General features: G+C 28.7%; 2 protein-coding genes and 1 long non-coding RNA gene across 3 annotated transcripts; 2 read left to right on the top strand and 1 right to left on the bottom strand.

Annotated features, from left to right (window-relative positions):
* The first annotated feature begins 1,570 nt into the window (after positions 1 to 1,570).
* Positions 1,571 to 6,645, top strand: LOC108481755 (cation transporter HKT1;3-like). The gene is made up of 3 exons (XM_017784839.2): positions 1,571 to 2,667; positions 5,516 to 5,731; positions 6,343 to 6,645. The coding sequence occupies exons 1-3, from the start codon at positions 1,571 to 1,573 to the stop codon at positions 6,527 to 6,529; spliced, it is 1,500 nt and encodes a 499-aa protein (XP_017640328.1). The 3' UTR covers positions 6,530 to 6,645.
* A 3,537-nt stretch (positions 6,646 to 10,182) lies between these two features.
* Positions 10,183 to 12,476, bottom strand: LOC128291510 (uncharacterized). The gene is made up of 2 exons (XR_008281320.1): positions 12,318 to 12,476; positions 10,183 to 10,473 (listed from the first exon to the last, which is right to left on the bottom strand). It is a non-coding gene; the product is annotated as an uncharacterized LOC128291510 (long non-coding RNA).
* A 2,117-nt stretch (positions 12,477 to 14,593) lies between these two features.
* LOC108481757 (cation transporter HKT1;3-like) lies at positions 14,594 to 18,559 on the top strand. Its single transcript, XM_017784840.2, has 3 exons — positions 14,594 to 15,705; positions 17,604 to 17,816; positions 18,235 to 18,559. The coding sequence occupies exons 1-3, from the start codon at positions 14,666 to 14,668 to the stop codon at positions 18,419 to 18,421; spliced, it is 1,440 nt and encodes a 479-aa protein (XP_017640329.2). The 5' UTR covers positions 14,594 to 14,665; the 3' UTR covers positions 18,422 to 18,559.
* The last annotated feature ends 2,913 nt before the right edge of the window (positions 18,560 to 21,472 follow it).

Here is a 21,472-nt window from a genome sequence, read left to right as displayed (position 1 = left end):
AGAACTGCTTGCATCTTAATTTCCCACAACGCAAATCTGGTGTTGCGATCCAACAGCGGAATTTCATACTTCAAAGACGCCATTACCGTGATCGAAATGAATAACCCGGAAGCTCGGATACCAATTTGAGAAAAAATAAAATAAAATAAAATAAAAATAAAGAACACACAAATTTTACGTGGAAACTCTTTCGGGAAAAAACCACGGGCAGAGGAGAAGAAAATTCACTATGTCGAAAAATTGAATCAATACAAGAGGAATAGACTATGTCTATTTATAGGCTTGTAACGCCATATTCTAGTAGGATTGAAACACCTTATCCTAATCAATATAAAATAGATGAAGTTTAATAAGGTTTAAAAAACCTTATTCTAAAATAAAAAAAAAAGTCTAGTTCTATATGGATTTTACTTTTATTTTATTTTCCATCATATTTTATTTAAATAAGAATTTGGGTCACTTAATTCTAACAGATAGGAACGAAAACGACCTGACGTTCTCATTGGCTTTGGCTGGGGTAAATCGGACTCAATTGTTTAAAGCTTGGTGGTGATTTTTGCTTTGTTTAGTACTTTAATGCTGCTGGAACTATGCTTTAATTTTTGCTGTATTTTTATTTGGATACTACTCTGCTCTGTTACTATTAACAGAGCAGTGTGAATGCTGTGAAAAAAAAAACAACTCAAAACATAAAAATATTAAGAACCTGATGAAGAGCCACCCACTTTTCAAGAAAAACAATTGGTGACCAGTGGAGTTTTAACGAATGACGGGTGTTGTCATTTGTTCATCACAACTTGTGAAGATAACAAAGATACCCACAAAATAGATCTACTAATTGAAAAGAGAGAAAACATGTGGAGTGAATGAGGAAAAGAAAAAAAAAGGGTTGGTGGGAGGTAGAAAAAGGTTGGCACCCCTGTTGAGCAAAACAAAAGATAAGGAAACGGCTTGGAGAAAAAGAGAGAGAATTTTTTAGGGTTTTTCTTTCCATTCATTGACATTATCATAATTTAATCTTTGTACTTAACAAAAGTCAAAAAATTAATCAAGTTGTTGATGAACACGTTAATTTGAACCGTTGATATTTGTTTATATATATTGCATATAAATTGTTAGATAGCTAATTTTAGCTAATTCCAAATATATGATTCATGAATATGATCTCTACTTTATTTTTTTTACGATACAATATTAGGGGTAGAAAACGAGGTAATATGATTCATGAATATAATCTCTACTTTATTTTTGTGATATAATATTAGGGGTAGAAGATAGGGTAATACCTTTCTTACATATGGAAAATAGGTTTTGACAAAAAATTTTAACCATCACTTTATTCAAGTATACTTTTATATAATTTAATTTAATTTTTTTTTGGCATAATCTAGACTCTATTTAAAGTCTTGATTCATGAACATTAGTAACACAGAATATGATTTGTTGCCACCTTTGTTAACAAAGGAAAACACTTTCTTTTGTTTCTTTGCTCATTTTCCTAGAAAAAAAAATGTTTCCACAAATGTGGTGTATGAAGATGAACCAATATTGTTCTTGTTTTCATAAAAAGATGCCAAAATTTCTAGTTTCCTTGAGCTATAGTTCATCAAAGCTTACTAGGCTATGCCATGTCCTTAGTGTGAATCCATTTTCGACTCGCATTTTGTACTTTATTTTCCTTTCTTTGTTAGGTTTTTGGGGTCTCAATGTCTTGGAACCAAGAACCGATTCTTTTAAACCTCGAAAATTTGACTTGTTTTTCACCTCCGTGTCGGCAACCACCGTGTCGAGCATGTCCACTGTCGAAATGGAGATTCTTTCTAACCCCCAACTCATTATAATGACCATTTTGATGTTCATAGGTGGCGAGGTTTTCACTTCCATGGCTGGCCTTTTCTTCAGTAACTTCATTTCAGAAAAAAACAATGTTATTGACGATGGTGAAATCGAGTTGGGAAACCGTAAACCTGAGAACCTAAACCCAGAACAACTTGCTCAAAACCAAGGTGAAGCCTTCAACAATGGTGAACATCTGTTGTACCATTCCATCATGTTTTTAGGTTTTGTCATTTTGGGTTATCTTTTAATCGTTAATATATTAGGTTCAGCCATGGTTTTTCTTTATGTATCCTTTGTTTCAAGTGCTCGAAGCACGTTAAAAAGCAAAGGACTAAACCTATTCACATTCTCAATTTTCACCACTATTTCAAGTTTCACCAATTGTGGTTTCATTCCTACAAATGAAAACATGGTGGTGTTTAACAAAAACTCAGGTCTCCTCTTAGTCATAACTGCTTTAGCTCTTTTAGGGAACCCATTATTCCCTATGTGCTTGAGATTTTTAATATGGGTTATGGGAAAATGTGTGAATAAAGTGGGAGATTATTGTGATTATTTGTTGAAAAACACAAGGGAAATTGGGTTTCATCACTTGTTTACGACACGGCGGTCGTGTTGTGTGGTCGGCACAGCTTTGGTGTTCGTGGTGGTTCAAGCCTTGTTGTTTTTCGCCATGGAATGGAACTCGGCATCCTTGAAAGAGTTGAATCCTTTTGAGAGAACAATTGGGGTCTTGTTTCAAAGTGTGAATACAAGCCAAGCCGGCGAAACAATCGTTAACTTGCCGGCGATGTCCACCGTCATACTGGTTGTTATCACCATCATCATGTGAGTCTCTCTCTCACTCACTTCCTAGTTATTTTTTATTCATTTCTTTTTCGGTTTTAGACATTAATATTTCGGGCCTCTAATTATTTTTTTTCAGTAATGCCACTCCTTTGTTTTAACTTCAATTCTCTTTTCGAAGTGCAATATATCGATGATAAAAACATCATGTATTATAAATTCAATTTTATTTTATTTTTATATTTAAAAATAAATAAATTGGTTATTGTATAATAGATAAAAATAAATTAATTCTTTTTGTTAAAAATTTCATATATTTTTATTCTTAAACTGTAGTTAATAAAATAATTAGATAATTATACATAGATGGTACATATACCTCATACGTACTCAACACTTATTGATTGCTTAGTTAATTTTTTTTATTCCTTATTTTTCTAGTTATTATTTGGTGCTTTATCCATTTAGGATCATCAATGACAATCATCATCACCCATCTTAATATATTAAAATAATTAAATAATAATTGTGAAATTTACTACACAAATGGTGAAAAGATTTTGTTCCACAAACGGAATTAAGATTTTGCCACACGCCTTTTTTAAATATCGCTAAGGACATATGAGTGAAAAAATTAGAATAAATTTATAAAAAAAATATATAAATTATAATATTTTGAGTTTAAATTCCACTACCTATATCTATTTTTCTAGATTTTATAAAATAATATCTTTCATTTTATAAAAAAATAATGAAATTTTGATAATTTCACAACTGAATTAAAATCCGATTGATAAATGATATCAACTCAATTAAACTCTAAATTAATAGTATAGATGGTAACTACATTTTTAATAGTTATAGATCTTAATGGTGATTTAAAATTAGTATGTGTATATTATATGGATCTTTATCCATCATTAATAATTTGTGCTTTTCTTCTCCGGCCATTACTATATTGAATAAAATCTGACTGTTATGTTGAAAATTTTATAAATGATTGGATAAAATAAAATAAATTAATTGAACCTTTAAAAATAATTATTTGGGCCAGTCTTATTCCTTTGTCATGTGATGTTACTTTTATAAATTAAAATGGAATCAGAACTATTTGGTTGTTATTTTATAAATCAAAATGATTAAATTTAAATAATTTAATATCATTTTTTAATATCTAAATTAATAATTCTGTTTTTTTAGAATTAAAATTATTCGTGAATTCGATTCGATGTGTAATACTATACATAAATTTTATTTTGTACAATTTCATAAATTAAATTTTTATATTTAATTCGATTTTCACAAATCATTAAGATAATTATCAATATAACTTCATTTTTGATTGATGTGTTTATTTCTTCATATATGTACAGTTGAATCAAAATTAAAGCTTCATTTATATATTTGAACTGCAATCGGGTGAATCTAGGGGTTGGTTAGGTAAAATTATATTTTAGCCCTCAAAAATGATAAAATTTTGACTTAATTCTTTAAAATTACAATTTAATTTTGGCCTCTAAATTTGTTTTTGGCTTTACCCTAATTACAATTAAAGTTTCATGTATATATATTTACATTAAATCAAAATTTATGTATCAAATTATACATTAAACCAAAATTAATATATAATTTTGATATTTATTTTTTTCAGTTTATACCGATAGGAAAAAATATTTTATAAAATAAAATGGAATCAAAGTTAATAATAGATTACATGATTGTACCTGCATTTTGACCTCTCAAGTTCCATAGGATCATAACTCTTAATAAATTAAATAATCCCTAAAAGATGAGGAGGTCAAAATGGAGGGACAATCGTACAATCAATAATTCGTTTTGATTCCTTTTTAATTTTTCACATATTTAAATTCAAACATCGAAATAAAAATTGTTTTTGAAACCCTTAATTTATTAAAATAAATGAAATTCCATCTATAAACTATATACTTATATTTACTGATAATGAATAGTGGTAGAGCTAGAAAATTTTTTGGAGGACGGAATTAAATTGTATATTTTTCGATAGTAAAATACAATTTTCTCATTTTAATAGACTATATTTTATAATTTTTAAAGGATTAAATTAAATTTTATTATTTTTGGGGTTAAATTGTAATTTTACCATTACTAATTTAAAATTTTATAAATTATAAAGGGCTTCAATGAAAAATTTTCTATTTTAGGGGAGACCAGGCCCCGCCTGCTCTCCTTAGCTCCGGAACTGTAATGAACTTTAGCTGAAAGGACAATATTGTTATTATAATAATTAAAAAAACATGGGATTAATTGCACTTAAACGCGTTTTCCTTCAATTAAAAGATTGGAAGAGTTATGTGTAAAAGTAATTATATATATATATATATAGTCTCAATATTGTCTAGATTTATTCTTGTATTTTATTGTACTGATTTGATTATAGTTATAATTAGGCATAATGACAAATTTAGCCTTTATCGTTTACATCTTTTGCCAATTTAATTTTTATTTAAAATTTAATGTTTTAATGAACCTTATCATCATACCTTATAATTATTCAAGCACGTATAAATGTACTCATAAACTTTTATTTTTTAAAAAGAACTTATTAATTAGAATGAACATGATTACTGTTGTACATATTACACGTGTACTGTTACACAAGTGGCCACATCAATGCCTTTAAAATTTTAACAGTTCAGTCAGTTTTTACATCCGGAAGCAAGCAATTTGACTAATTTTCAAAAGCTGAGGACCAAAATGACCCCAAAAAGAAGAATAAGAGTCAAAATGACAAAATGAGTAAACATTAAGGACTAAATTTATTTTTATGTCTTCTTATTTTACTTCCTCCTATTATTAATTAAATTATAATTGATTAGATCTCCATAAATTTTTTTTAATGATTGAACAGGTATTTTCCTCCTTATACATCCATCCCTTTTGTAAAAGATGAGAAGAAAGAGCAACAAAATCAAGAAAAGAGAAAAGGAAAAACAGCAAAGGAATTACTCACACAACTTGCTTCTATTTGTATTTTTGTGTTTCTTATTTGCATAACAGAGAGGAAAAATATGAAAGAAGATCCCTTTAACTTCACTCCCTTCAATTTTCTATTTGAGGTGGTAAGGTAAGCAAATCACTTCAATTTCTACCTATTGAAGTATGGTTAAGATAATGACATGTAAAATTGATTATGGGCTAAGTTATCTGTTTAAGCTTGAAAGTCGACTTAAACTATTGAAAAGTTTGGGCAAAAATGTTAGGCACAAAAAATGGGTTAGGGTAAAAAATAGGCCCATTTAAAATATGGGTCGAGCTTAAATTTGAATATTCAAAACTCAATCCTAACCTGACATTTTTTCAAGTTTTAATGTTTTATATTATTTATATATACTATGTAAATTATAACATATGCAAAAATTAAATCTATAATTAATATATAATTTTAATAAATTGTTTTTAGAAAATAATATGGGCAAACTTTAAATGGGTTTGGAATAATCATTTATAAATATGGATAAATTTAGATAAAATTTTAGATTGGACCAGACTTGAACAAATATAAATTGTGTTAATATCATAAGTCGGACCCATACTTGACCGAACTCGGACCATGAATATCTCTAATGACATGTATCTAGTTATTTATAAATATAATTTAATAAACACTTTGTAATAAATTTTGTATTATATATAGTTTTAGAAAATAAATTGGTTTGATATGGACGGCTTGTGCAGTGCATATGGTAACGTGGGATACTCAATGGGTTATAGTTGCAAGCTACGACTAAAAGATGAGGCTAATTGTGTGGACAAATCGTATGGATTTGTGGGAAGATGGAGTGATGCTGGGAAAACTGTTCTCATTGTAGTGATGATGCTTGGTAGACTAAAGAGATACAACATGGTTTGGAAGTTTTCTTAATTGTATATATAGATATTTTAAATTTATTCAATTTAGTACGCATGATTTACCTGAATAAAACATGGAATATCATCGTCTAATTGTTCAAAAGAAAATTATGAGAATGTAAAATTAAAGATATTTTACATGTAGATCCCTCTTCTAATGAATCAATAGTATTAATGTTTTCTAAATTTAATTGTCTAGTTTTTAAATGGTTTAATTTATAATTTAGCCCTTAAAGTATACTTGGTTTTTCATTTTATTACTTAAACTTCTTTTATCTCAATTCGGTACCTAAAGTATCGTATTGTTACGTTTTTTAGTCCAAAACTTAACTGTTGTTTAAGAAAAATCAACCAATTATATCTTGCCATGTGTTTTAAATTTTTCATTTCATAAAATAAGTTAATTAACTTTTTTATTAAAAATGGCTTAATAAATAAATAAAAAAGTACATTTTTAAAATTCTATCATTCTTCTACTCTTTCTCTTCTTCCTCCTCCTTCATCTTCTTATCCAATAGTAGATGTAACGACGTAAAAATTTTGGCTTAGCTTGGTCGCTAATTGTGGCGATTTATTGAAAAAAAGTTTGAGATTTGACGTTTGATTTTTGAAATAAACAGGGAGTTGCCACCGATCCTTTTTCCTAGGTGTGATCGGACACCTATTAGATCTCTTATTAAAACAAATAAAGGCTGAGTTTAGGTCTACGTTAAAATCCAGAGAAAAATTAGGGTTCGGGAGTCGGTTACGCGCGAGGAAGGTATTAGCACCCTCGCGACGCCCATAATTGGTATCTTATAAACACGTGTTGTCTTGATTTTCAAAAAATACGAGTTCAATATAACATTCAGTCGTAATTCAATTGAAAAGACGAGAAATTTTAATCTTTTCGTTTTTTTGATAAGGGTATGCCGTTTTAACACGAGCCGTCAAATTCCATCCAACATAGCGATGAGATTCGATGGCTTAATGTTGAATCGGTATATTGCCTTAATTATTAATTAAATCATGAAAAAATATATATATTTATAAAGTAAGAATTTAAAATAAATCGAAGATGCAAACAATGACATTATTAATGAAAAATGTTAACATGGAAGACTAGAACATTAGAAAACAATAATAATGATATGAAAGAAATAAAGACAAATCATGAACAAATACAAAATACACTTAGTAATAATAATATAAGATAATATGTATATAAGGTAACATAAAAATATATACAACTAATGATATGAGAGATACATACATAATGTAAAGTTAAAAATAATGTGCATAAGATAGTTAAAATAATATATATACATGTATTTATAAGATAAAATGTAAAATGTAATATAGCATGAGAAATATATATGACATATATGAAGATATAATATTAAAAAGATACGATATACGTAATGTATATATATAATAAAAACATATATATATTATAGTACTAAAACATTTACATAGTATATACACATTGAGGATAATAATAAAAACCTATTACGATACTACATAGATATATACCTATATATATATACAAGAAATATATACATACATACGAAAACATATACTACGATTAACAACAATAGTAATAAAGATGAAAATATATACGTAAAATAGTAATAATATATATAATTAATAAAAATAAAAATAAGGAAACATGTATGATATGTATATAAACTTATATGATATATGTATATATATTTATACTACAAATGATAATAAAAACTATTCGTACACTATATAGATTCGTATATATATAATGATGTTATAATATATAATGGTATTAGAAATATATATACAATATTACAATATATATATATCTAACAATATTAAAATATATACATAACAACAAAAGTATGATATTAATAACATATATATATATATATATAGAATAATATAAAAGGGTATGTATATGATGTATTATTAAAATAAATACATAATGTATACCTAATATAAAAATATATAAAACTTACTAACAATATTGCACAAATATATTATAATATTTTAAAATGTGCGTCATACATATATATATTAGAAATAATGACATTAGCTATAATAATACATTGATAATAAATAATAATTGGAATAATAAACAGAATAATATAAAAAATAACAAAATGATATGAAAATGAATTTAAATATAAAAGGACTCAATTTGAAATGAAAACGAAATTTTGGGCGAATTTGAAAATAAAAAGAAAGGAGAGGGCTTATTTGAACACGCTAGAGATTTGAAGGGACCAAAACTGAAATATTACCCTTAGTCAAAACGCTGCGCGTTAACAGGGGTTAGATTGTAAAACAAGGAAACCTTCAGGGCCAAATTAAAAAAAATACGAAAGATTTAATTGCAAATTATGACAAAAGCGGAGGGGTTAAACGCGCAAATAACCCCTCCCTTAAAAAACACGCAGATCCTAGCGGGTCGGGTCTGGTCGGTTCGACCCAGGGCAAAACGACATCGTTTTATGCCCTGGGTTTTAAACCCAAAACGGTTCCGTTTTCAAGGGCTATAAATAGCCTTTAAATAAAAAAAAAAGTCATTTGGGGCTGGGAAAGAAAAAAAAAAGAAGAGAGAGTGAAGGCAGAGCGATTTCCGGTGGGACTCCGGCCAGGGGTTCGATCATCGAGCCTCACGCCCGGCCGCGGCCACCCACTGTATTACAGTGGCCGAGAGGTAAAATTTCTGATTTTTTCTTTTTATTTATTTTATATTTTTTTCTATATATGTTTGTAACGTTTTTAGTATTTATGTGTAGGGAAAAAAAAAACAAAACAATGATTAAAAATAAAGAATTACCTTAGGTTTTTTCTTTTTGTTTCTTCAATCTCTGATTTGATGATGTTATTGTATTTAAATGCTGATGAATGTAATATTTGCTAAAAATCGAATGGTTTTTCTTTGTCTCTTTGATTGAACTTTTTCTCCTGGAACCCTTTTTACATTTTCTTTTGATGGCTTTATAGCCGAATGAAATACAAACTTTTCCTATTTCGTGTTGTCTGCTGTTTCTTTTCTGCCTTCTTGCAGGTACAGAGGGATGGTGGAGGTGACAGTGGCAGAGGGTTGGTGCGGTGCTGGTCAGATGGCAGAAGGTTGGTGCGGCGCCAAACATAGGGTTAGGTAAAGAGAGGCTAGGGTTTGGGGTCTTGGGCTTCTATTGGGTGTTGGGTTTAGTTGGGCTAATGGGTATTGGGTAGGTTTAGTTATTGAGTTTGTTGTATTGGGTCTGATGGGTTAAGGTTGGGTTTATGTTGTATTTGGGTTTTGGGCATGGGGTTGTTAAATGGGTAGTTTTAGGTTTAATTTGGAAATGTAACTGGGCTGAGTAGTTTAAAACTGTAGCACCCCAAACCCGGCCCAGACGTTATGACCGGATCCGACATGCCACATCGAAGCGTTCAAAACATTTTATATTGTTGATCCAGAAAAAAAACTTACTTAGTGTTTTAAAAGATAATTTCATTATAGATTAAAGTGAATGGAAGCTGTGCACCAGGTAGGAAACCGGAAAAGAGGTGGTGAGTCCATCGGACTTCTTAAGTACCAAGCTCCATTTGGATCCAATCCTAGACATGCATACCGCCATTGCCACACCTTAACGTCATGGATATTTCTAGGAAACCGATTTTGATTAAGTCAATTTTAGGAAAAGTGATTAATTTTGGAAAATATTTTCATTGCGGAAGCTTTGCTTGTTGTCGTGTTATTTTGAAATCAATTGTTGTTTTTGAAAATGCGCCCTAAAGCTATCCAATTTCAACAGTTAAAATAAGTAATACCTATCTTAGTAATACATATTAAAACCATCAAAAATAATTAAGCGGCCTTATTACATTTAAAAACCCAAAACTTCAAACGTAAATAAAAGGATATCCAGTTCACCAGAAGAAAATCAAACTTTCAGAACGGGTGGCCACTCCAAATTCCCTCACAGCTCCAAGCCCACTATGGTTGGGGATTTCCTGCGTGGATGAAAATAAAAGGGGTGAGTTTGGGGAAACTCAGTGTGTAAGGAAAACCCATTCAAAGCCCAAGTCAGCTCAAGCCTATTGGGCCTAAGCCCATTCAGAACAATGGGTACTGGGCCGAGCCCTTTTCAGACATAATAAACCGGGCCTTAGCCCCTTATTCAGATAATGAGATGGCCCATAGGCCCATTTCAAAATACATGCAACATCAGAAACATATGCTAGCCCATTTGGGAGACTACTCAACCCACCAACCACTACACTCCACCCGTACCAGCCATACACTCCATGTGGGAATAGCTCAACCCACCCAAATTTAACACTCCACGAGCTGTACTTTGTCGCCAGTTAATAGTAAATTGAGGCAAAGCCTCCAAGACGTGGACAAGCCACTTTCAAGACTTCCTCCGTCAATATCTCAATCCCATGCATCGATAATAACAACATGGCATGCAGTAAATAACAACAGTCAAACATGCATTTAGGTCAATTTAACCCTAGGGGTATTTCGATAATTTATCTCCTAGGGTTAAAACTGTAAATTTTTCACTTTTAAAGGTATTTCAGTAATTTATCTATTTTAGGGTTTTTCATGCATATTCCTACTTTTCACGTACTAACAGAATCACGTACCGAGGGTTCTTACCGAATTGGGCCCGTTGGCCCATCATTCCAATTTTGGCCCATTAAGCCCAAAAATATCGAGGGCACAGAAATCATGCACTTTGCAATCTAAATTTTTGCAGTTTACCAAAAACATTAATCGATTTACCTCACGAGCATTCGCACACTCGCAAATCTAAAAAATACCGATTTTCGGCATTTCGGCTTTTCGACTTTTGCCGATCCGCACTAAGAAAGAGGGTGTTAGTTACACACTGCTTGCGACGATATATGTCGAGATCCACACACGAGCTGCCTACAATTGGATTACTAACACGTTAATCTAACTATTCAAATACAAACTACGTATTAACCCCTTACAATATTCGGCCAACCACACTTACAGATCATAGTAAGCTTATAAGAAAACAATAAGCAACTCATTAACAAATTTTTGTCAATGTTTACCACATAATCATAATTTCACTGCAAGCTGTCTTCCTGAGCAACAGTCACTAAATCATTTATAACTGGAGCTACGAAACTCCAAATAAAGTTCCATTAATTTTCCTTGAAAATAGACTCATATATCTTCTATCCATAAAATTTTCAGAATTTTTGGTTTAGCCAATCAATACCAGATTTTTCTCAAAGTTTCCCATGTTTCACTGTTTGACTAATCTGACCACTCTTCATTACGAATCAAATTTCTCATTGTACAGAATTCAAAATATGTTCTTGTTTATTTCATTAGAAACTAGACTCAATAAGCTTTAATTACATAATTTATTCAGCTTCTAATTCATCTCCCACAATTTATGGTGATTTTCCAATGTCACGTTACTGCTACTGTCCCAAGCAGATTTATTACCAAATCACTCTTTCATACACCTATCTTGCATGCATGTTATTTAAACATGTATATCACCAATCAATCATCACATATCTATGATTTTTACTTAAGCATAATCTCCATTTCATCATTTTAAAGCACAACATGTTAGCCGATTTTTCCCTTTAGCATCTAAGGCACATGCATGCTCATTTGTTTGCCTCAACTTCACATATCTTCCATTTTTCATCAAAAGAACATGAAACAACAACCATTTCCTTCATTTTAATTCATGACCAAATGCTCACAACACAACCAAAAATCAAAATATACTTCAAGAGTTAAGGTAGAATCAAGAAGAACTCATGAACCTCAAAATAGAAGCAAGGTACCAAGAACTTACCTTCAATTTTCCTCCTCCTAATGACCGAATACTCAAGAGCTTTCTCCTCTCCTTTCTCTTCTCTAACTTTCAGCTATGATGAACAAAGATGGACAAAACTTTGTTCTTTTCACCCATTTTTCTTTTAATAAAACTTCATATTTCATCCATTTAATTCTTTAATACAAAAGACATGAAATTCTTATCATGAAACATTTACCTAACCCATTATCATGAAACATTTACCTAACCCATTATCATGGAACATTTACCTAACCTATTATCAATTTGTATCAATTTGTACCATAAATTATGGATATCAAGTGCACATTTTGTCTACAACAACATGATGGCTGGCCACTTCATGTAAAATGGGAGGTTTGTCATGCAAATCCTCCTATTTTGCACTCCTATTTATTTGGCCACTTCAATTTAGCCTATAGCATTTTCAAACATTTTCACATAGGTCCTATTTCATAATTTCACTCCCTTTTTCTTATGGAACAAAAATTAACTAAAATTACCGGGTTCTATCTTAAGCTTGGGCCTTCTAGAGGCCCACTAACATAATTAAACCTATGCCAACATTCACAGGATTCCCGAAAATTGAGCCGTTACAAAAACGGCCCAAAATTGGCCTATAACAGTAGATATATGATATTCTGTCAATTTGACTTTTTTTTTTAGCTAAAGTTGATCATCGACATTTTAAAAAGACTCAAATTGAATTTTTTTAACGGAAATTCAAACTAAAATGTTAAAATTATTTATTGACGTAAAACATAAAATAAATAGTGTTATGTTATCATAAAATACACATAGCCTACCACGCAGGTTGCCTCTCAAACATCATTAAAAATTTAATGTTTTAGTCAACATTTCCCTAAAAAAAATGATTTGACTCTTTTTGAAAGGTTAAAACCCAAATTGACAAAAAATATAAACGTTAAGAACTAAATTAATTATTATACCTTGTTAAAATAATAAAATAAATTATTTGGATGTGTGAGTCAAACTGAGTCTAGGTTTGAATTTAAAAAAAAAAATCATGATCACAGTCTCACTTGATATCTCAACATTGGATGCTTAGATCGACAAATCATAACATTATACATAAACTTTGATTCAACGTGAAATTTAATACATGAACTCTGATTTAATACAATTATACTCACGAAACTTTGATTGTGTTTAAAATATACATAAAATTTGATATTAATTCAACCCTATATGTTTAAAGAAATTAATCAATCGATTTATCTTATTTTAAATAAATATAATTATTTATGCACGGAATATATATATTAATAATTGATTTAGTAATTTATGAATAAAATTGAAAACAAAATTTATGTGGGCCAATCTTATTTCTATATCATGTCGGTGGTGGTACTTTTATAAGTTAAAATGGAATCAGAATTATTTTTATGGTAATTTTATAAATCAAAATGATTAAAGTGGAATCATTTAATATCAATTATAATATCACCATTAATATTCTGTGGCTTTTTCTAGAAATACAAAAAAATATTTGTATAAGTTAAAATGTAATTAAAATTAATAAATTAAACAATTATTCATTTTTTACCCCATTTAATTTATAAAAAATAGTTTTTTAAAAATAATCTTATTTATTTAAACTAATGAGGCCATGATTGAAATAGCAAAATTGAGGTCTTGATAATTTTGTAGTCTCATGCTTGAATCTGGTCATGCCTGATTTCTCTTTCATATTTATTATGGGTTTAAATTTCATCATATTAGGATGCTATCTAAATTTATTTTTGTCTAGATCTTCATATTTTTTTATTTTAATTTAGATAAATACTACTAATTTTATTTTAAAATAATTAAATATTAATTATAATTATTATATTTTTTTGGATTTTGAGTTGAGTTGAGAGTTGATATTGAGTTTCAAGTTTGGAAAGATTTTGATTTGACATTCTTCTATTGAAAACGGATAAGGATGACGTGAAATCACAGTTTCATACAATCCTTTCTCTCAAGGTAGTAGTTTGAGTTTAGAATTCAAAATTTATATTGAGTTTTGAATATCGAATTTATATTTAAATAAAGTTATTAACATTTAATTTTACAATACATAAAACTCATGCACTAACCACTATAAATTAATCAAAAAAACCTCCAAATTACCTTTCAAACTTGGGCTCCCCCTTGCTTATATTTTATTAATATAAAATAATCTGTGACATAAACAAATAAACTCCTCACAAAAAAACACCTACACATCTTATTTAAAGTATTGATTGATGAACATTTCAATTAATAACAAAAAATATGGGTAGCTGTCACCTTTACTAACAAGTTTCTTTGCTCTTTTTCTAAAAAAAAAAAAAAATCCCCAAATGTGGTATATCAAGATGAACCACTCTTCTTGTTTTCAAAAAAAGATGTCAAATTTTAGAGCTCCCTTAGGTTGTAGTTCATCAAAGCTCAATAGAGTATGCCACATCCTTAGTGTGAATCCATTTTGGACTCGTAATTTTTATCTTCTTATCATTTCTTTGCTGGGTTTTTGGGGTCTCAATGTTTTGAAACCGAGAACAAATTTTTCTAAACTTCGAAATCTTGATCTTTTTTTCACCTCCGTATCGGCAACCACATTATCGAGTATGTCCACCATTGAAATGGAGATTCTTTCAAATCCCCAACTCATTGTAGTGAGCATTTTGATGTTCATAGGTGGGGAGGTATTCACTTCCATGGTTGGACTTTTCATTGCTCAAAACACATTCAATAATGATGAACATTTGTTGCACCATTCGATCGTGTTTTTAAGCTTTATCATTTTGGGTTATCTTTTAGTGATTAACCTATTAGGTATAGCCATGGTTTTTCTTTTTATATCCCTTGTTTCAAATGCTCATAGGACACTAAAAAGCAAAGGACTAAACCTATTCACATTCTCAATTTTCACCACTATTTCAAGTTTCACCAATTGTGGTTTCATTCCTACAAATGAGAACATGTTGGTCTTCAACAAAAACCCAGGTCTCTTCCTTGTAATAATCCCTTTTGTTATTCTAGGTAACACATTATTCCCTACGTGTTTGAGATTTTCAATATGGGTTTTAGGGAAATGTGTGAATAAAGTGAGAGATTATTGTGATTATTTGTTGAAAAACACAAAGGAAATTGGGTTCCATCACTTGGTTTCGACACGGTGCTCGTTTTGTTTGGTCGGCACAGCTTTTGGGTTTGTGGTGATTCAGGTTGTGTTGTTTTTTGTCATGGAATGGAACTCGAAATCGTTGAAGGGGTTGAATCCTTACGAGAAAACAATTGGGGTGTTGTTTCAAAGTGTGAATACGAGACAAGCCGGTGAAACAATCGTTAACCTGCCGGCGATGTCCACCGTCATACTGATTGTTATCACCGTCATCATGTGAGTCTCTCTCTCTCACTTCACATGCCCTTGCATTTTTCTTTTATAAAAAATACCTCTTTAATCCCTCTCAATTTCAATATAAAGTAAATTGATATATTTAAAAAAATCAGAATAATTTAATCTATGTTAGTTTTGAAAGTATGCAACTAAAGACAGTTAATCACATTATTAATTTTTTTGTCAATTTTACATAAATTTAACTGATATAATAATAAATTTAAATATCATAATTTACACATTCTATCAATTTGGTCATGATTTAACAAACTTAGCAAAATTGGTACAATTTGACGAAAGATATTAATGCCTTAATTGCTCACTTTCAAAATCGACATGAATTAATTTGCTCCAATATTTATTGAGAAAGATTAATTTATTTAATTTTGAAATTAAGAGGGATTGGAGAGGGTGAATGTAACTAAAAGGTCTTGTATCATATGGACTGGATTAAATTTGATTTAGCCCTATAATACAGGGATCTCCTAGATATTTAACCATTTTTTTAGCTAAGATGTACTTCTTGTCAGTTTTATGGAGATTAAAAATTAATATTTTGTCTTATACGTTGTTTTTTACCTAATGTTTAGAATTACCTATAGTCCCTCCTTAACTCATAAATAGGAGGATAATGCATTTCAACACACTCAAACTCACGTCCTCTTACATTAACAATAATGCACATATCAATTGAATTAAATAATGCACATATCAATTGAATTAAGATTTAATCGGAAAATAAAATCCGACTTAAATTGAAAACCTTTGTCAATGATTGAATAAAATAAAATTATGGTTGCCAGTCTTATTTCTATATCATGTGGGTGTTAGTTTTATAAATTAAAATGGAATCAGAATTATTTGGTTGTTAATTTTATAATTCCAAATTATTAAAATGGATCACTTAATATATTTTTATAATATCAAAATTAATAATTGTAAGGTTTTTAAAAGAGTTTTTGGATGTGAGTGAATAATTTGGTTTTAATATTTCATGTTTTTTTACTGTTCATAGAAATTAATTTTTTAAAATTAATAAATGTTTTTTAAAAATATTTTTTATTTAAACATATACATATTATTAATATTTTATATTAATTTACTTTTTTTAATTATAACATATTTAAAACAAATAAATTTTCATCCATAACTATACGTTTATATTTATTAATAGGGCCAGATCTTAAAATTATACATAAATTTTGATTTGGTACAATTACACACGTGAAACTTTGATTATGATTCAAATGTATACATGAAACTTTAATTTTGATTCAGTCATATACATTTAAAGAAATAAATAAATCAGTTTATTTTTACATTGGATAAATATAATTATTTGTGTATGAAATATATAACTATAAATGATGTTATATCAACAATTGTGTTGATAATTTGTGAGAATTAGATTAAATCAAAATTTCATGTATAAAATTGCATATTAAATCAAAATTTATGTATAGTTTTAAAATTGATCCTTTATTAATAATGGTAATATTATGGTATTAAGAATACTATTGTCTCATGTTCGAGTCTCACCATGCATTAATTCTCTCCCAAATTTATTATGGGTTTAAATCTCATTATGAGTGGCGCTGTCCAAATTTATCTTTGTCTGGGTCCCAATAATTTCTAATTTTCTACTCGCCTGTATTCTATATTGATTTAATTAATTCTATTTTTAATTATTTAAACATATATAATTTGTGATTATACTCTAATAGAGAGCAAGTATGAACCTTCCTCCCCCAATGAAAATTTTCATATATAGTCCCTCTAAAATTTGTAAGACTATAGACAATAACAATGGTAAAATAACATTTTAACCCTTTAAAAATTTAAAACTCAATTCTGACCCTGAAAAAATTTCTTTGCCCCTTTGTTTTATTATTGAACAGGTATCTTCCTCCTTATACATCCTTCCCATTTGTAAATGATGAGGAAGAGCAACATCAACAACAAAAGAGAAAAAGAAAAATTGCAAAGAAATTATTATCACAACTTGCTTATATTTCCATTTTTGTAATTCTTATTTGCATAACAGAGAGGAAAAGTATGAAAGAAGATCCCCTTAATTTCACTCCCTTCAATATTGTGTTTGAGGTGATCAGGTAAGCACACCTCTTTAATTCTGTCTATTTTTTCTGTTAAAATATGCCGCAAGTTTATTTATTTTTCACAAATTCATAATTTAGTTTTTATATTTTTATTTTCAAATATTTCAAAATTCAAATTTAATTGTTAATACCGTTAATTTTTTATTAAATTTATTGATGTGACCTTTTGAAATAAGAAAAATATCCACTTGGTAATATTGTAAATAAAAAAATAACATTGTAATGAATTTGAATTTAACAAAATAATTTTAACAGTGTTAACAATATATTTATTTATTAAATTTTAAATATAAATTAAGAGATACTTATATACAAATACTAATTAATTTTTTATAGGAAAAATAAATATAACTCAATTTTGTATTACACTTATTTAGAATATAAATTGATTTTATCTGAATGGCTTGTGCAGTGCATATGGTAATGTGGGATACACAATGGGATATAATTGCAAGCTAAGATTAAAAGATGGGGCTAATTGTGAGGACAAATGGTATGGATTTGTGGGGAGATGGAGTGATGCAGGCAAAACTATTCTCATTGTAGTCATGTTATTTGGAAGATTAAAAAGATACAACATGGGTTGGAAGTTCTCATAACTGTAAATAAATATTTTTAATTTATTCAATTCAACCCATATGATTTATGTGAATAAAATATGGAATATCGTCGTTGTATTGTTAAAATATTAACTTGTATAAAAAATAATGAATGTGTGTAAAAATTTTACACAGATCCCTTTTGATATGAATTTTTAGCATTAATGTTCTCTAAATAAATGGTTTAGTTTTTAATTATAAGCATTGAATTGAATAATTAATTCAATAACTAATTTAATGTCTAGCTAAGGGGAATAAATTTGAAAGAGAACTTGCACATTTACATACAATGGGATTGATCTTAAAGTTCCCAAAGCTTCAACCTTAAAGGTCTCATTGATAATAAGGGTAAGCAAAATTTAATTCGATTAGAAAAAATTGAAATTTTTTTTTTAATTTTGAGTTAATTGAATAAAATTATTCAATTTTTTCGAGTCAAACTCAATTCAAGTTGAATTTTACAATTCAAATAACTCGAATTATTCGAATATCAAATTGGTGTAAATACCCTTTAGTTCCTAATTTTGAAAATAAACAAATTGATCTCTCTCAAAAAATTAAAATAATTCAAAATAATTGGCAAAAATTTAAATGTTTATAAAATTTAAAAATTATAAAAATATATAAAGAAATTTTAAATTTTTCTAAAATAATAATTTTAGAGACCTAAATAAGTTAATTAATTATTTAAGTTTATCATACTAAAGTATTACTTTTGTTTTTCTTATTTTACTTTGAATTTTTTTCAAATATATACGGTTTCAAATTTATTTGCTCTAATATGAAATTAATTATACTGTAACAAGATTTTAATTTTACATGTTTAATTTTTAATTTAACTCAACTAATTTCACTTGATTCGATTCGATTCGACTCGACTTGAATTTCATTTCACACTACTCGATTCGAAAAATTTTTCAAATCAAATTAGGATGATAAAATATGACTCATCAAATCGATTAACTAAAAATATTTTCACTTGATTCAACTCAATTCAATCAAACGTTCACCCCTAATTGACAACTTTTCTATGGAGTTATGATTGCAAATGAAATCATTCATTCCTTTAATGGTAAGCATGATCATGGATGAATATAGAAATTTTTTTTCGAGGGGTCGAAATTGAATTATAAAATTTTGAAAGATCAAAATATAATTTATCAAATATTAGTTTATAATTTTATTATTTTTAAAAAGAACTAAACAATTTTTTTCCTTTTAAGAAGACTAAAATAAAATTTTATCATATATAAATTTATAATTTAATTATTTATAATGTAACGAAGTTGCAATTATCCATTTCTACCCTAATGAAATTATAAAGAATATTTAATACACATGAATCAAACATAAACATATATAAACAAAAATAGAATTAAATTTATAAACCAAACCTAAAATCGACTCAAATTCATTAAAATCAAACAGTTAATTATATATCAACCCTAGTTCTTAGATGCAGAAAATTCTTTTCTTATAAAAATTGAAGGAGAAAGAAAATTATGATATTGGAATATACCATGCCATCGAGCTGTAGCAATACGTTCAAACTGATTCCTTTTTAAAAAAGAAAGAAAGAAAGTGGTCAATCTTCAAATTTTGATTTTGATTGGGAATTTTGTATGAAATTCATGGCTTTTGCTTTAGAAAGAATAAAAACATATCACAGTCCATGAATTTTCTATGAAGTTTTCACGAAAGTATGGAATCCAAGCAACAGACCATATCCCATTTGAGTGAATATCGAATATATATTATATTCGATATAAATATTATTTTAAAAAATTGAAGAATCCTAATTTGTTACTTGAATTTGAGTAAATATCGAATACATATTATGTTCGATATAAATATTATTTATAAAAAATTGAAGAATCATACTTTACTCACTTCAGGTAGGAAAGAGTATTTTAATTATTTTCATTTTTAAAGTGAGTAATTAAGGATAATGTATCATAACAGTAATATTTTTATTGGGTTAATAATAAATTTTGTCCTTAAAGTTTACGCATTTTGTCGACTTGGTCTTAATTTAATAAATTTAACTCACAATATTCACATATTCTACTAATTTGATCTTAATTTAATAAATTTAATTCATATTATACAATTATGCACAATTAATAGAATAAATTAACGCAATAAATAATTATCTTTAGAAATTAATAAAATTCAATTAATTCAATTTTTTACAACAATCAATTTACTTAATATTAAATTTAGCATAAAAATTATATTATTCCAATCTAAAAATTCTACCAACGGCGAATCAAACAATTTTCCAAATGAAGAGCACAAACCGAAAGCCAGGGGTGTCTAGGAAAATTCATTTTTGCTGGTCAGACAAAGGAAAATCTCTTTCTATTTGGCATAAATTCGAAGGTCCCATCTGGATGCTTCCCAGCACTGCTTCATTGAAACCCACAACACACACACACACACACACACACACACACACACACATACACACATATATATACACACATCCATAGTTGAGTACAATCCAAGCCAAAAGAAGAAAAAAAAACCCTTTTCAATGGAAACTACTCAAAAGAAGAAAGTTTCCTTCAAAAGCAAGCTACTGCCCAAGTCTTTCTCTCGACTCTTCACCGGAACCCGAAAGGTTTCACCGTCGACGATATCCAACACCGCTCAGAACATGACTAACCATTCCACTGTTCCAACAGTAATGTCCAAGCAACCAACCGGTTCCCACCAACAGAAGGCGGTGTCTTACTTTAAGTCTCCTAGCTTTTACGATCACAATGGCTATGCAAATGAAACTTGGGGTCGTGGAGATAAAAATGTGGATTCCATGGCTACCACCTTTATTTTGAATGCCAAAGAAAAGTTTAAGAGTGATGGAGAACTGACTCACTGAGTCTCCGCCATGGCTGAGTTTCCGAGTTTTAGGCTACTGATTATATAATATATATTTATATGTATAAAGAAACATGGATTTATACTTCAAGTGATGGGTAATCTTTTTTAGTTTTTCTCCATCCTGAAGTATATTTCTTCTACATGTACACACTTTATATATACATGAAA

This window comes from Gossypium arboreum, chromosome 4, assembly GCF_025698485.1.
Source record: "Gossypium arboreum isolate Shixiya-1 chromosome 4, ASM2569848v2, whole genome shotgun sequence".
In the NCBI taxonomy this organism is placed as follows: Eukaryota; Viridiplantae; Streptophyta; class Magnoliopsida; order Malvales; family Malvaceae; genus Gossypium; species Gossypium arboreum.
The sequence above is the reverse complement of the archived record's forward strand: the minus strand, read 5'-3'. Positions and strand labels throughout refer to the sequence as shown.